At 50.9% G+C, this 12,723-nt stretch overlaps 1 protein-coding gene across 2 annotated transcripts in view; it reads left to right on the top strand.

Annotated features, from left to right (window-relative positions):
* Positions 1 to 12,723, top strand: part of GCN1 (GCN1 activator of EIF2AK4) — a 68,546-nt gene that overhangs the window by 49,748 nt on the left and 6,075 nt on the right. For both annotated transcript variants that reach the window (XM_015152949.3, XM_015152948.3), the window contains exons 41-53: positions 28 to 224; positions 415 to 557; positions 1,916 to 2,033; positions 2,147 to 2,362; positions 3,834 to 3,998; positions 6,286 to 6,447; positions 6,727 to 6,819; positions 7,097 to 7,240; positions 7,330 to 7,599; positions 7,825 to 7,938; positions 8,410 to 8,640; positions 10,717 to 10,910; positions 11,038 to 11,152. In XM_015152949.3, the coding sequence (XP_015008435.1) occupies positions 28 to 224; positions 415 to 557; positions 1,916 to 2,033; positions 2,147 to 2,362; positions 3,834 to 3,998; positions 6,286 to 6,447; positions 6,727 to 6,819; positions 7,097 to 7,240; positions 7,330 to 7,599; positions 7,825 to 7,938; positions 8,410 to 8,640; positions 10,717 to 10,910; positions 11,038 to 11,152 (2,162 nt within the window). The remainder of the gene's footprint in view (positions 1 to 27; positions 225 to 414; positions 558 to 1,915; positions 2,034 to 2,146; positions 2,363 to 3,833; positions 3,999 to 6,285; positions 6,448 to 6,726; positions 6,820 to 7,096; positions 7,241 to 7,329; positions 7,600 to 7,824; positions 7,939 to 8,409; positions 8,641 to 10,716; positions 10,911 to 11,037; positions 11,153 to 12,723) is intronic.

The following is a 12,723-nucleotide window of genomic DNA, read 5'->3' as shown; positions in this document are numbered from 1 at the left end:
GTGGGCTCATTCTGTCCTTTGTTGCAGGGTTGGCTGAGGTCATGGCCGGTTTAGGGGTGGAGAAGTTGGAGAAGCTGATGCCAGAAATCGTGGCTACAGCCAGCAAAGTGGATATTGCACCCCATGTCCGAGATGGCTACATTATGATGTTTAACTACCTGCCCATCACCTTTGGAGACAAGTTTACTCCTTATGTGGGGCCCATCATCCCCTGTATCCTCAAAGTAGGTACCATGACCTTGGCAAGGGTAGAGTCCATCAGGAGGGCAGGAGGCAAGTGCTCTCCTGGAGAGCTAGGGATCCCTGCTGGGTGGGGTCGGCTTGCACAGCGCTCGGCCTTCGGTGAGCCCCATATTTTTTGGGTTGGGGGCCTGGGAGTGGCAGCTCTGGCCGACCCACCCTCTGTGTGCCCAGGCTCTTGCTGATGAGAATGAGTTTGTGCGTGACACTGCCCTGCGCGCGGGCCAGCGGGTTATCTCCATGTATGCTGAGACAGCCATCGCCCTGCTGCTGCCCCAGCTAGAGCAAGGCCTCTTTGATGACCTTTGGAGAATCAGGTGAGAACTTGGGCAGAAAGACCCAGTGGGGATGATGTGTGGTGGCTCATGCCTATAATCCGATCACTCTGGGAAGCTGTGGCAGGAAGATTGCTTGAACCCAGGAGTTTGCAATAAGCGCTGGCAACATAGTGAGAACCTGTCTCTACAAAAAAATAAAAAATTAGCTGGGAATGGTGGTGCACACTTGTAATCCCAGCTACACAGGAGGCTGAGGCGGAAGGATCGCTTGAGCCCCAGAGGTGGAGGTTGTAGTGAGCTGAGATTGTGCCACTGCACTCCAACCTGGGCAACAGCAAGATGCTGTCTTTAAAAGGGAAAAAAAAAGATCCAAAAGGCTCAGCTTTGCATTTTGATAACTCCAATTGAGAAACGAAGAGCAGAATGTTGCCAAGAACTCTCTCAACTTTTTCCAGACCCTTGCTTTTAACCATTTTGTAACTTTTCCAGTTTCCTGTAGCAATGTCTTTATTCTTATTCTTTTTTAAAAAGTCCTCTCTATACAGGCTTCCAGTTTGTATTCAGATTTTCATGTTGAGGACTCTTTAAAAATTTCACTTTTGGGAATATATTTCAAGGATGTATTGAATGGTCAAGTGCTTAAAGCTGTTAGACATAAGGATGTTTATTGCAGTATCGCTTACCATTTGAAAAATTGGAGATTGATTTAAAAATATAGCACATTCATACAGTGGTCTTTTTTTTTTTTTCCCCCTTTTTGAGACGGAGTCTCTCTCTGTCTCCCAGGCTGGAGTGCAGTGGCATGATCTCGGCTCACCGCAACCTCTGCCTCACGGGTTCAAGCGATTCTCCTGCCTCAGCCTCCCGAGTAGCTGGGATTACAGGCGTCCGCCACCATGCCTGGCTAATTTTGTATTTTTAGTAGAGATGTGGTTTCTCCATGTTGGTCAGGCTGGTCTCGAACCCCCGACCTCAGGTGATCTGCCTGCCTTGGCCTCCCAAAGTGCTGGGATTACAGGCGTGAGCCACTTCGCCCTGCCTGAAATAGTTTATCCTTCTAAGGCCTCTCCTGGTTCTTCCACTTCTGATGATCACTCTTCGTACTTGCCTGTTAATGCTTCCCCTTTTGTACTCACTTTATTTTTTATAACCTTTGTTACAGAAATTTTTACGTTTTTTAAAAAAACTTTTTCCCCCAACATTAATGTATGTTCATTAGTAGAAAACCTGGAAAATATGTGGGCGAGTGTAAAGAAATGAAAACCGCCTGACTTCCCATTCCAAGATGACCGTCATGAGTATTTTGGGTGCACTTCTTTCCATCTTCTGTGCAGTGCTCAGTTGTGCCGAGCCCGCTTCTTGCAGCTGTGTGACTGTGTTGTTGGCCTCCTTCTCAGGTTCAGCTCTGTTCAGCTCCTTGGGGATCTCCTGTTTCACATCTCAGGAGTCACTGGGAAGATGACCACAGAAACTGCCTCCGAGGATGATAACTTTGGAACTGCCCAGTCCAACAAGGTGCCTGCCCTGCAGTGGCTTTCCTGCCCCTGCTGATGGCAGGGTGTGCCCTGATGCCCGTGCCCTAGAGGCTTCACTACTCTGTGTTCTCTGTCCTCTTCCACTGGCTGCAGGCGATCATCACTGCCCTGGGGGTAGAGCGGCGGAACCGGGTGTTGGCGGGGCTGTACATGGGCCGCTCAGACACCCAGCTGGTGGTGCGGCAGGCGTCCCTGCATGTCTGGAAGATTGTTGTCTCCAATACCCCCCGTACCTTGCGTGAGATCCTGCCCACTCTTTTTGGGCTCCTGCTGGGTTTCCTGGCCAGCACGTGTGCAGATAAGAGAACGGTGAGTTTCCTGGCCCTCGTTTTGGACCAGCAGTCCCAGTGCCTCCTTTCAGAGCCTAGAAAGCTGGGTCTGCAGAGCCTGGGAAATTACCCATACACCCTGCCTAACAGAGGAACATTGTGTTCTTTACTTAGTCATTCTGCAAATTTTTTTTATTATTTTATTTTATTTATTTTTTTGAGATGGAGTCTTGCTCTGTTGCTTAGGCTGGAGTGCAGTGGCGTGATCTCGGCTTACTGCAAGCTCTGCCTCCTAGGTACACGCCATTCTCCTGCCTCAGCCTCCTGAGTAGCTGGGACTATAGGCATCTGCCACCATGCTCAGCTATTTTTTTGTATTTTCAGTAGAGATGGGGTTTCACCATGTTAGCCAGGATGGTCTCAATCTCCTGACCTTGTGATCCGCCCGCCTCGGCCTCCCAAAGTGCTGGGATTACAGGTGTAAGCCACTGCGCCCAGCCTCTGCAAATGTTTATTAGCATCTACTGTGCACTAAGAGAGACCTAGCACCTGGGGACATAATGGAGAAGAAAGGCAGCCTCATTCCTTATCCTCGTAAGAGATAGTCTGGTCAAGGAGATGGATATTAATCAGCTAACCACACAAAGAGATGTAAAATACGACTGTGGCCAGTGTTGTGTGGCACTGCAAAGCTTATAATAGCTGCATTTGACCTGCTGGGGAGGGATGGGCCTGTGTTAGTGAACACGTCTCAGAAGAAATGATGCTTGAAGATGAAAGATAAGTAAGCACTAACCAGGTGAGGAGGTAGCGAAAGACCATTCCAGACAGAGGGAATAAATAATGCTTTAGATACAAAGACAGGATATGCAGAAGTCCCGTGGTGGGCAGGAGCATAGCACCAGTAGGGGCTGAGCAAGGCCAGTGTAGCTGGAGTGAGGAGGCAGGGAGGAGCAGTGTGGCATGAGATCAGGCTGGTGCGCTGGCAGGGGCAGACAGGTCAGTGGTCCCAGAGGAGGTGCCCAGGCGGGCTGGTGATCATTTCTGCCCATCTACTTTGGCCTACTTCCAACGGCCATCCCTGGTAAGCAAATTGTGTATTTGGCTCTAAAGAAGGGTTTACATGAGGTCTCAGAAAGTAGATGGTTTTTTTTTCCTTAAAACTTTGTTACAGATTCAGCTTGCGCTGAGCCACGGCACAGTGTTAAGGTTCAGTCATCCAGGGAAATTGCCCTTGACTGTGCAGCAGCAGATGAATTGTTTTGTTCATGTGTAAGGTGCTGGCTCTTCATGTTAGGTTGTGTAGGTGTGTGTGAAACATAATTTTTTTAGTGTTTTGCAAGCACTACAGAGAGGATTTGGGGGCTCTTTAGCGGTAAGAGCATTTGGGGAAGTTAAGTCAGTGATTTAGATAAAGCCTGGGAGGTTTCAGGGCCCTCATTCTGGAGTCGTCCTCCAGGTGTCCTGGGCTTTGCAGGGACTTTACTTCCTGGCTTGGTCTTTGTTGACAGATTGCAGCGAGAACATTAGGAGATCTCGTGCGGAAGTTAGGGGAGAAAATCCTCCCCGAGATCATCCCCATCCTTGAGGAAGGCCTGAGGTCTCAGAAGAGCGACGAGAGGCAGGGTGTGTGCATTGGGCTAAGTGAGATCATGAAGTCCACCAGCCGGGACGCCGTGAGTATCTCGCAAGGACTGCAGGCGACCTGACCCAGAGGGCGGGGGATGGTTACTGGAGGAGCTTCACCTCTAGGGGGTTTGCGCTGCCCTCAGGGAGGAGTCAGCCTCACTCTGGGCCACATGGATTTGAGTCTCCGTCTTCTCAGGTTTTCTGTCAGTTTTGCAGACTAAGAGCTAAGTGATTTGGATGCCTCCTTGAGTGGCCTTTGGAAACGAGATGATCTCTCTCTCACAACTGTGGAGGTTGCTCGAGATCAGTCCCTTTTGTGATGCTTTATAAGTGCAGTTAAAAAGTGTGCACCTGGCTGGGCGCGGTGGCTCAAGCCTGTAATCCCAGCACTTCGGGAGGCCGAGACGGGCGGATCACGAGGTCAGGAGATCAAGACCATCCTGGCTAACCCGGTGAAACCCCGTCTCTACTAAAAAAAAATACAAAAATCTAGCCGGGCGAGGTGACGGGCGCCTGTAGTCCCAGCTACTTGGGAGGCTGAGGCAGGAGAATGGCGTGAACCCGGGAGGCGGAGCTTGCAGTGAGCTGAGATCCGGCCACTGCACTCCAGCCTGGGTGACAGAGCGAGACTCCGTCTCAAAAAAAAAAAAAAAAAAAAAGTGTGCACCTCCTTCTGGGAGAGGGGGTGGACAGCTGTGTGAGTGGGTAGGGCAGGAGGGAGCAGGAGGGGTGTGCACTCACCCTTAGCAGGAGGGGAGCAGGTAAGAGTTGTGGTGTCCACTGGGAGGAAGCATATTGTGTCTGGCAACAATACTGTTTCCATAGCAGCAACATCGAAGGGGTGTGAAGTACATTACTCTTACTTGGTTCCTGAGGTAATTGATCCTGGAGACCCCCCTGGGGAGTAGGTTAGGAATGCTTATAGGCACTGCCTTTGTGTTTAGATGAAAACGCCAAAGCAGTTAAGTAGATGGCCCGCTAGAAATATAAGCGAGCAGCCAGTTGCTTGGCTTGGGCATCCTTGTCTGAATCCCTAGGATACCGGATCCCTCTTCTCCTGTATTGATGTTTGTCTTACGTTTGGTTTTTAAAATTTACATTTAGCAAGGAATCAAAAGAAATTCTGTCATTAAAAAGAGTTGTGATTCATTGGAGAGGCAGAGTTCCACAGAGGCTGAGTTCTTGCCTGCAAAGTCCCCACAGTCCGGCAGCGAGTCCCACATGCCAACCAGTCATTAGATTGCAGGATGGGTTTGCTGTGCTGGAATCGTTACCGAGGGAGCAGAGCCATTATTGGCTCCATTGTAGACCCAAGACTTCATAGAGCACAAAGTCTGGATTGAGACTTGAAGAAGGACTTGGAGTTTTCCAAGAGAATAAGCAAAAGAAAGAGTCCAGGGAGAGAGGGGGCCAGATGCCATGGGAAGGAGTTTGCCGTTCTTAGAGAAGATGGGAGGTATATTGAGAATTCACCTAAAAGATTCAAGCTGTTGATTATTAAGTCTCAGTGAAGGATACATGGGGGTGCATCATATCCTCTCTGCTTTTTTTTTTTTAAATTGAGACAGGGTCTTATTCTGTCACCCAGACTGGAGTGCAGTGGTGCCATCATAGCTCAGTGTAACCTTGACCTTCTGGGCTCAAGTGATCCTCTTGCTGTGGCCTCCTGAGTAGCTGGGGACTATAGGTGTGCACCACCACACCTGCCTAATTTTTGCATTTTTGGTAGAGATGAGGTCTCAATATGTTGCCCAGGCTGGTCTCAAACTGCTGGCCTCAAGTGATTCTCTTGCCTCTACCTCCCAAAGTGTTAGGACTACAGGCGTGAGCCACTGTGCTTGGCCCCTCTCTACTTTTTCATTTTTTAAAAAATTTTTATTTTAAGACAGTCTCACTTTGCCGCCCAGGCAGGAGTACGGGGGTACCATTTCTGCTGGCTGTAGGCTCTGCTTTCCGGGTTCAAGTGATTCTTGTGCCTCAGCCTCCTGAGTAGCTGGGATTACAGGTGTGCACCACCACCCCCAGCTAATTTTTGTATTTTTAGTAGAGATGGGGTTTTGCCATGTTGACCAGGCTGGTCTCGAACTGCTGGCCTCAAGTCATCTGCCCGCCTTGGCCTCCCAAAGTGCTAGGATTACAGGCATGAGCTACCGTGTCCGGCCCCTTCTCTCCTTTTTTAAAATTTCACAGTAAAGAGTTAAGTTAAAAGACAAGTCAGGCAAAGAAAGTTAGGGTGGCCTAGCTGGGTCAGAGTCCCCTGCCTGTGCTTCTTGTCTGCTTCTGCTCCTTCTTTGCCTTTCCTGCATCTGGTACAGTTATAGCTTGCCATTGCAGGTGCTGTATTTCTCTGAATCCCTTGTGCCTACGGCAAGGAAGGCTTTGTGTGACCCACTGGAGGAGGTCAGAGAGGCGGCAGCCAAGACATTCGAGCAGCTGCATTCCACCATTGGCCACCAGGCTCTGGAGGACATTCTCCCATTTTTACTAAAGCAGCTGGTGAGTGGATCTACCACACACCTACCTACCAGTTTGGCTTTTGCTGTCTTTGTAGATGCAAAATGCAGGGCGATTATTCTGCCAAGGCAGTCGGAATGTGGGCCTTCCAGAGGGAGTGGGTACAGCAAGATCAGACTTGACTTTGTGCTTCGTCTTTGACAGTGAGGAAATGTGGGTGCAACAGGAGGGAGGGAAACAAGTGGAGAAGGAAGTTGGCGGTGGCTGGTTGAGACAGCAGAGATGCAGATTCCTCAGGGTTGTCCTCAACACCCTCTGCAGGATGATGAGGAGGTGTCAGAGTTTGCCTTGGATGGTCTGAAGCAAGTCATGGCTATTAAGAGTCGTGTGGTGCTACCCTACCTCGTGCCCAAGGTAAATCCCAACATGTGGTCAACACCTTCTGGCTCCAGGGCATTGACATTCCAGGGCCTGCAGTGAAGACCAGTTCTGAACGTAGATGTTGGGGGGCTGGGGGAGGAGGGTGCAGTGCAAGCATTGCACCCTTCCCCTGTTGTCCTCCAGGATATGCTGGAGTAGATGCTTGGCTCTGAGCAGTGGGCTTGGGCTCTCTTGCCCACCCATCTGTTCCCAGAGCCTAGCACAGCACCTGGCACAGTATTCACTGAGTTAATGTTTGTCATTCCACCAGCTGACAACGCCACCTGTCAACACCCGGGTGCTGGCTTTCCTTTCGTCAGTGGCTGGTGATGCCCTCACCCGTCATCTTGGCGTGATCCTCCCAGCGGTCATGCTGGCCCTGAAGGAAAAGCTTGGGACTCCAGATGAGCAGCTGGTAAGGGGCAAGCCTGCTCCTGTTGCTTTCTTATGTCCCGTCTGTCCGGAGGATCCCTGCTCAGCACACATGGCCCTTGTGGTTTGCAGGAGATGGCCAATTGTCAGGCTGTGATCCTCTCCGTAGAGGATGACACAGGGCACCGGATCATCATTGAGGATCTGCTGGAGGCTACCCGCAGCCCTGAGGTGGGCATGAGGCAAGCTGCTGCCATCATCCTCAACATCTACTGTTCCCGCTCTAAGGCAGACTACACCAGCCACCTGCGGAGCCTGGTCTCAGGCCTGATCCGCCTCTTCAACGACTCTAGCCCTGTGGTTCTGGAGGAGAGCTGGGATGCCCTAAATGCCATCACTAAGGTGAGGGGACTGCTGACCCCACAGCCAACTTTTGCTTATAGAAAATTCCAGACATTTACTGGAATAGACTTATAAGAATCCCCCACGTACCTGTCACTCAGCTTTGGCGTTTACCACCTCATGGCGAGTCTTGCTTATACTCCCACCCATGCTTTCCCCATATATTTTTTGGAAGCAGTCTTGAGAGGGCTCTACATCCTCTCGCTTTTTCCTGGATTCTTGCAGAAGCTGGATGCTGGCAACCAGCTGGCACTCATTGAAGAGCTGCACAAGGAAATCCGGCTTATAGGGAACGAGAGCAAAGGCGAGCATGTGCCAGGGTTCTGCCTCCCGAAGAAGGTAAGCCAGGGCCTCGTGCAGGGGGCTGTGGGCATGCAGTCTGCTGTGCCCTTCTGGCCCTTACCCCTGTCCCACGTCTGCAGTAGGGCAGCTGGAGCAGCAGCCGTGGTGGTTGGTTTCAACACCTTTACAGACAGCGTGTTTTCTTCCATGGCAGCCAGATGGGGACAGGGTTCATGCTGCCTTTGGTTTAAGCTCTGCAGGTCACCTTGGCCAGAGTGAGTGGGCCACAGGGTAATAGCAGTGCATGTTCCGTCTGTGTGATAGGCCTGTTGGGGCCCTTGTCTTCTCGTTTCTGCCAAGACTGTTCCATAGCCAGCCCTCTCAGGCTGTGATCCTGAGATTCAGCCCGAATCAATATCTCCCATGGAGTTGAGGGGAGGACAACTGTTAGGACCAGCTTGCTTGCATGGGAGACACCGGGGCCCAGGGTGTTTGAGATTTGACTCTTAGTTGTGGTTCTCTTGTCAGGGAGTGACCTCCATCCTTCCAGTGTTACGGGAAGGAGTCCTGACCGGTAGCCCTGAGCAGAAAGAGGAGGCAGCCAAAGCCTTAGGCTTGGTGATCCGCCTGACCTCGGCTGACGCCCTGAGGCCCTCGGTGGTCAGCATCACTGGCCCTCTGATCCGCATCCTGGGGGACAGGTTCAGCTGGAATGTGAAGGCAGCTCTGCTTGAGACACTCAGCCTCTTGTTGGCTAAGGTGAGTGGCTGATGAGTTTGTTCAGATCTTAGAGAACAGGATTTGTTATATCCTGTTCTGTCTGCAGGATTTGTTATAAGGTGTCATGTAGCAGCAGGGCAACAGGTTTATTGTGGAGAGCAGCATAGCAGAGGGAGATAAGACCTTGGACTCCAGACATGCTACACCATGGGTCAATTCCAAGTCCTTAGTAGCTGTGTGACCAGGATGACCTTGGGAAAGCCGTATAACCTGAGCCTGTTTCCTCACCTATAATGTGAGACTAATAATACCAGCTGCCTCATGAAGGGCTGCTAGATGTGGGGATTAGATGAGGTTATATCCGGCATGATGCCTGCTACATACTAAGCACTCAGTACATGTGAAATGCTATTATTTTGAAAAACTGCTTTTTCAAAGGAAAAAATTCAGGACCACATAAATACAAGGAAAACATTGTTTAAAGATATTGCAGTTCTTCTTTTTTTTTTTTTTCCCCCGAGACAGAGTCTAGCTCTGTCGCCCAGAGCTGGAGTGCAGTGGTGCAATTTCGGCTCACTGCAACCTCCACCTCCTGGGTTCAAGCAATTCTCCTGCCTCAGCCTCCCAAGTAGCTGGGATTATAGGTGTCTGCCACCACACCCGGCTAATTTTTTTGTATTTTTAGTAGAAACAGGGTTTCACCAGGCTGGTCTCGAACTCCTGAACTCGCCCAGCTCAGATTTACCAGCTCCCCCTATCCCCTTTGGGTGTCTGCCACAGCCTGCATACCCACCCAACTCCAGTATTTCCAGACCTTCATTGGCACTGAGCCTCTGAACAGCCACTCTGGTTTTCCTAATTAACAATAAGTAAGCCAGCCGGGCGCGGTGGCTCAAGCCTGTAATCCCAGCACTTTGGGAGGCCGAGACGGGCAGATCACGAGGTCAGGAGATCGAGACCATCCTGGCTAACACGGTGAAACCCCGTCTCTACTAAGAAATACAAAAAACTAGCCGGGCAAGGTGGCGGGCACCTGTAGTCCCGGCTACTCGGGAGGCTGAGGCCGGAGAATGGCGTGAACCCGGGAGGCGGAGCTTGCAGTGAGCAGAGATCCGGCCACTGCACTCTAGCCTGGGCGACAGAGTGAGACTCCGTCTCAAAAAAAAAAACCAAAAAACAAAAAACAATAAGTAAGCCGGGCATGGTGGCTCACGCCTATAATCCCAGCACTTTGGGAGGCCAAGGTGAGCGGATCACCTGAGGTCAGGAGTTCGAGACCAGCCTGACCAACATGGAGAAACCCTGTCTCTACTAAAAATATAAAATTAGCTGGACGTGGTGGCGGGTGCCTGTAATCCCAGCTACTTGGGAGGCTGAAGCAGGAGAATCGCTTGAACCTGGGAGGTAGAGGTTGCGGTGAGCTGAGAAAGCGCCATTGCACTCTAGCCTGGGCAACAAGAGCGAAACTCCATCTCAAAAAAAAAAAAAAAGTAAATCTTTACTCTTGGACCCACCTGTATTTTATCAGAAGTGTACCTGTGTTTCTGTATAGTCGGGTTGAACTGGATTTTTAGTTAGGTGGGTGCACATTGGTGCAGTGAGAACTCTCCAAGGTCATTTGTTTCACAGGCTTGTTCTGAGGGCTGAATGTGGAGTGTGTATCCCGCTGTCAGTTGCTCAGTAGATGGGCTCTGCTATTATACATTGAGTTTCTTTCCCTGTCTTGGCGTTAGAACTGTGCTTCAACACTGCCGACAGTCTGCCCTGCTCTTTAATGTATTCAGAGGAGGTTTTGAGTCACTTACCAATATGGACGGGTCTCCACTAAGCCAAACCGCAATGCAGCCAAGGCTTCGAGACAGCTCCCTCAGATCGCGGCTGCCGCCTCCTCAGCCTCCTGCTCCTCCAGTACATCACAGCATTCTGGATATGACCAGGAGGCCAAGCGAAACCTGTCTGTGCTCAGCCTCTCTGACGGGCTGTCTGTCTCTAGCCCTGTGTGAGAGCTGGACTCGCTGTGGTAGTTTGGGATTACCATTTGTTCTCATGCCTGTGGTACACTGTGGCTTTGGGTCCACCACAACTATCTTTCACGGATATGGGTTCCTCCCACAGGTTGGGATTGCCCTGAAGCCCTTCCTGCCCCAGCTGCAGACCACTTTCACCAAAGCCCTGCAGGACTCCAACCGGGGGGTGCGCCTGAAGGCCGCAGATGCTCTGGGGAAGCTCATTTCCATCCACATTAAGGTGGATCCCCTCTTCACAGAGCTGCTCAACGGCATCCGTGCCATGGAGGACCCAGGTGTCAGGTACAGCTTTAGCAAGGGAGCATTGTGGCCCCCAGGAGGCCAGGGGTTGCTCTGGGCCGAGCCTGCGCTGGCAGGAGGGGTGGTGGTGGAGGCACCCAGGGCTTAAGTCGGTGCGTTGCTTCTGCAGGGACACCATGCTGCAGGCCCTGAGGTTTGTGATTCAGGGAGCAGGGGCCAAAGTGGATGCCGCCATCCGGAAAAACATCGTCTCGCTCCTGCTGAGCATGCTGGGACACGATGAGGTACGGCTGCAGGCAGGGCTAGTGGCACCACTGGTTTCCCTCCTCCTTAGGTTGAGTTCTTCACTTTGTGTTAGAACCAGTACAGCTCAGTAGGAATAAGCATTCCAGACATTTCTATCACCCTGTATGCTTCACCAACATTTCCTCAGGTTTCGAGGGAAACGGGGCAGGTATTGTGGATATATTGGTGATTTCTGTTTTTTTTTGTTTTTTGGTTTTTTTTGGCTCAGTCTGGTTCTGTCGCCCAGGCTGGAGTGCAGTGGCACAATCTCGGCTCACTGCAACCTCCTCTTCATAGGTTTAAGCGATTCTCCTGCCTCAGCCTCCCGAGTAGCTAGGATTACAGGCATCTGCCACCATACCCAGCTAATATTTGTATTTTTAGTAGAGATAGGGTTTCACCCATGTTGGCCAGGCTGGTCTCAAACTCCTAACTTCAGGTGATCCACCCGCCTCAGCCTTCCAACGTGCTGGAATTACAGGCATGAGCCACCACGCCCGGCAGGTTATTTCTGTTTTGTAGATGAGGCAAGTAAGCTTTGTAGAGTCCCAGACCTCTCACCAATTTGCTCTCTGATCTTTAAGAAGTCCTTTTGTCTGTCTGCCTCTCATTTCCACTTTTGTAAAATGAGGAGGTTTATTTATTGTTTTGTGAAACATTTGCCAAGCTAAAGGGTCTGTCCCAGAGGTGCATAGACCTCATGGTCACAGACCTCAAGAAACTTAGTGTGTAGTGGGATAAACAGCCTCCAGGGTGCATCCCAGTGGGAAGTCTTAGAGGTCTGTTTTCGAGGGTGAGACCTGTCTGGGCCATACCCAGCAAGTAGTAGAGTCCAAACCAGAAGCCCTGGACTCCTGCTTCTGTCCCAGTTCCATCAGCCTCACCCAGTCTGGAAGCATCTGTCAGATATTTGGCTGCCAGCACGGTGGGGCCAGTAGGGAGTTGAGTCTATGGAGAAGAGTTTTCTGTTCCCTTTCAGACAGCCTCTGTTGTAGCCTAATTTACATTTGTAGGGCCAATCTAGGAGGAGAGGGCCTTTGGGCTCACGTGGTTTTACACTTCATTGACACACACATATGCACACACACACACACACTGCTCCTGCCCACACCCCTGCCACACACTTGCTGCTGCACTTCCCATGGCTCCGAAGTCCTAGTTCTGGTCCCCAGGCGCCGGCTGTGGGACTCCAGCCCCAGCCTTCTCTGTGGGGACAGATGGGAAAGTCTGCTGTCTTGGTCACAGTCTGCCAGGGCTTCCACAGAGTCATGTACAGCGCAAGCAAAAGTTAGTATTGAAACATAATTTGCATTTCACCACAGTGCAGCTTAAAATAGATGAAGTTGGAGAGAGTGGGTGTCAGAGCCAGCTTTAGCTTGGCACCTGGGCTTCCGCTTCAGGCTCAGAGGCCCAAACTGCTGGCAGCCCATCCTCTTACCCTCTGAACCTCCACTCAGATTGAAGGTGGCAGTTCAGGGTGCCAGCCTGGCATTAACTTTTTGGGTTTGTTTGTTTTGGGGACATGTTGAGTTGGCACCTATAATAAGGAACATAACTTAAAATCCTTTCT

The sequence above is a fragment of the Macaca mulatta genome, chromosome 11 (assembly GCF_049350105.2).
Source record: "Macaca mulatta isolate MMU2019108-1 chromosome 11, T2T-MMU8v2.0, whole genome shotgun sequence".
NCBI lineage: Eukaryota > Metazoa > Chordata > Mammalia > Primates > Cercopithecidae > Macaca > Macaca mulatta.
This window is presented reverse-complemented; position numbering and strand designations above follow the sequence as displayed.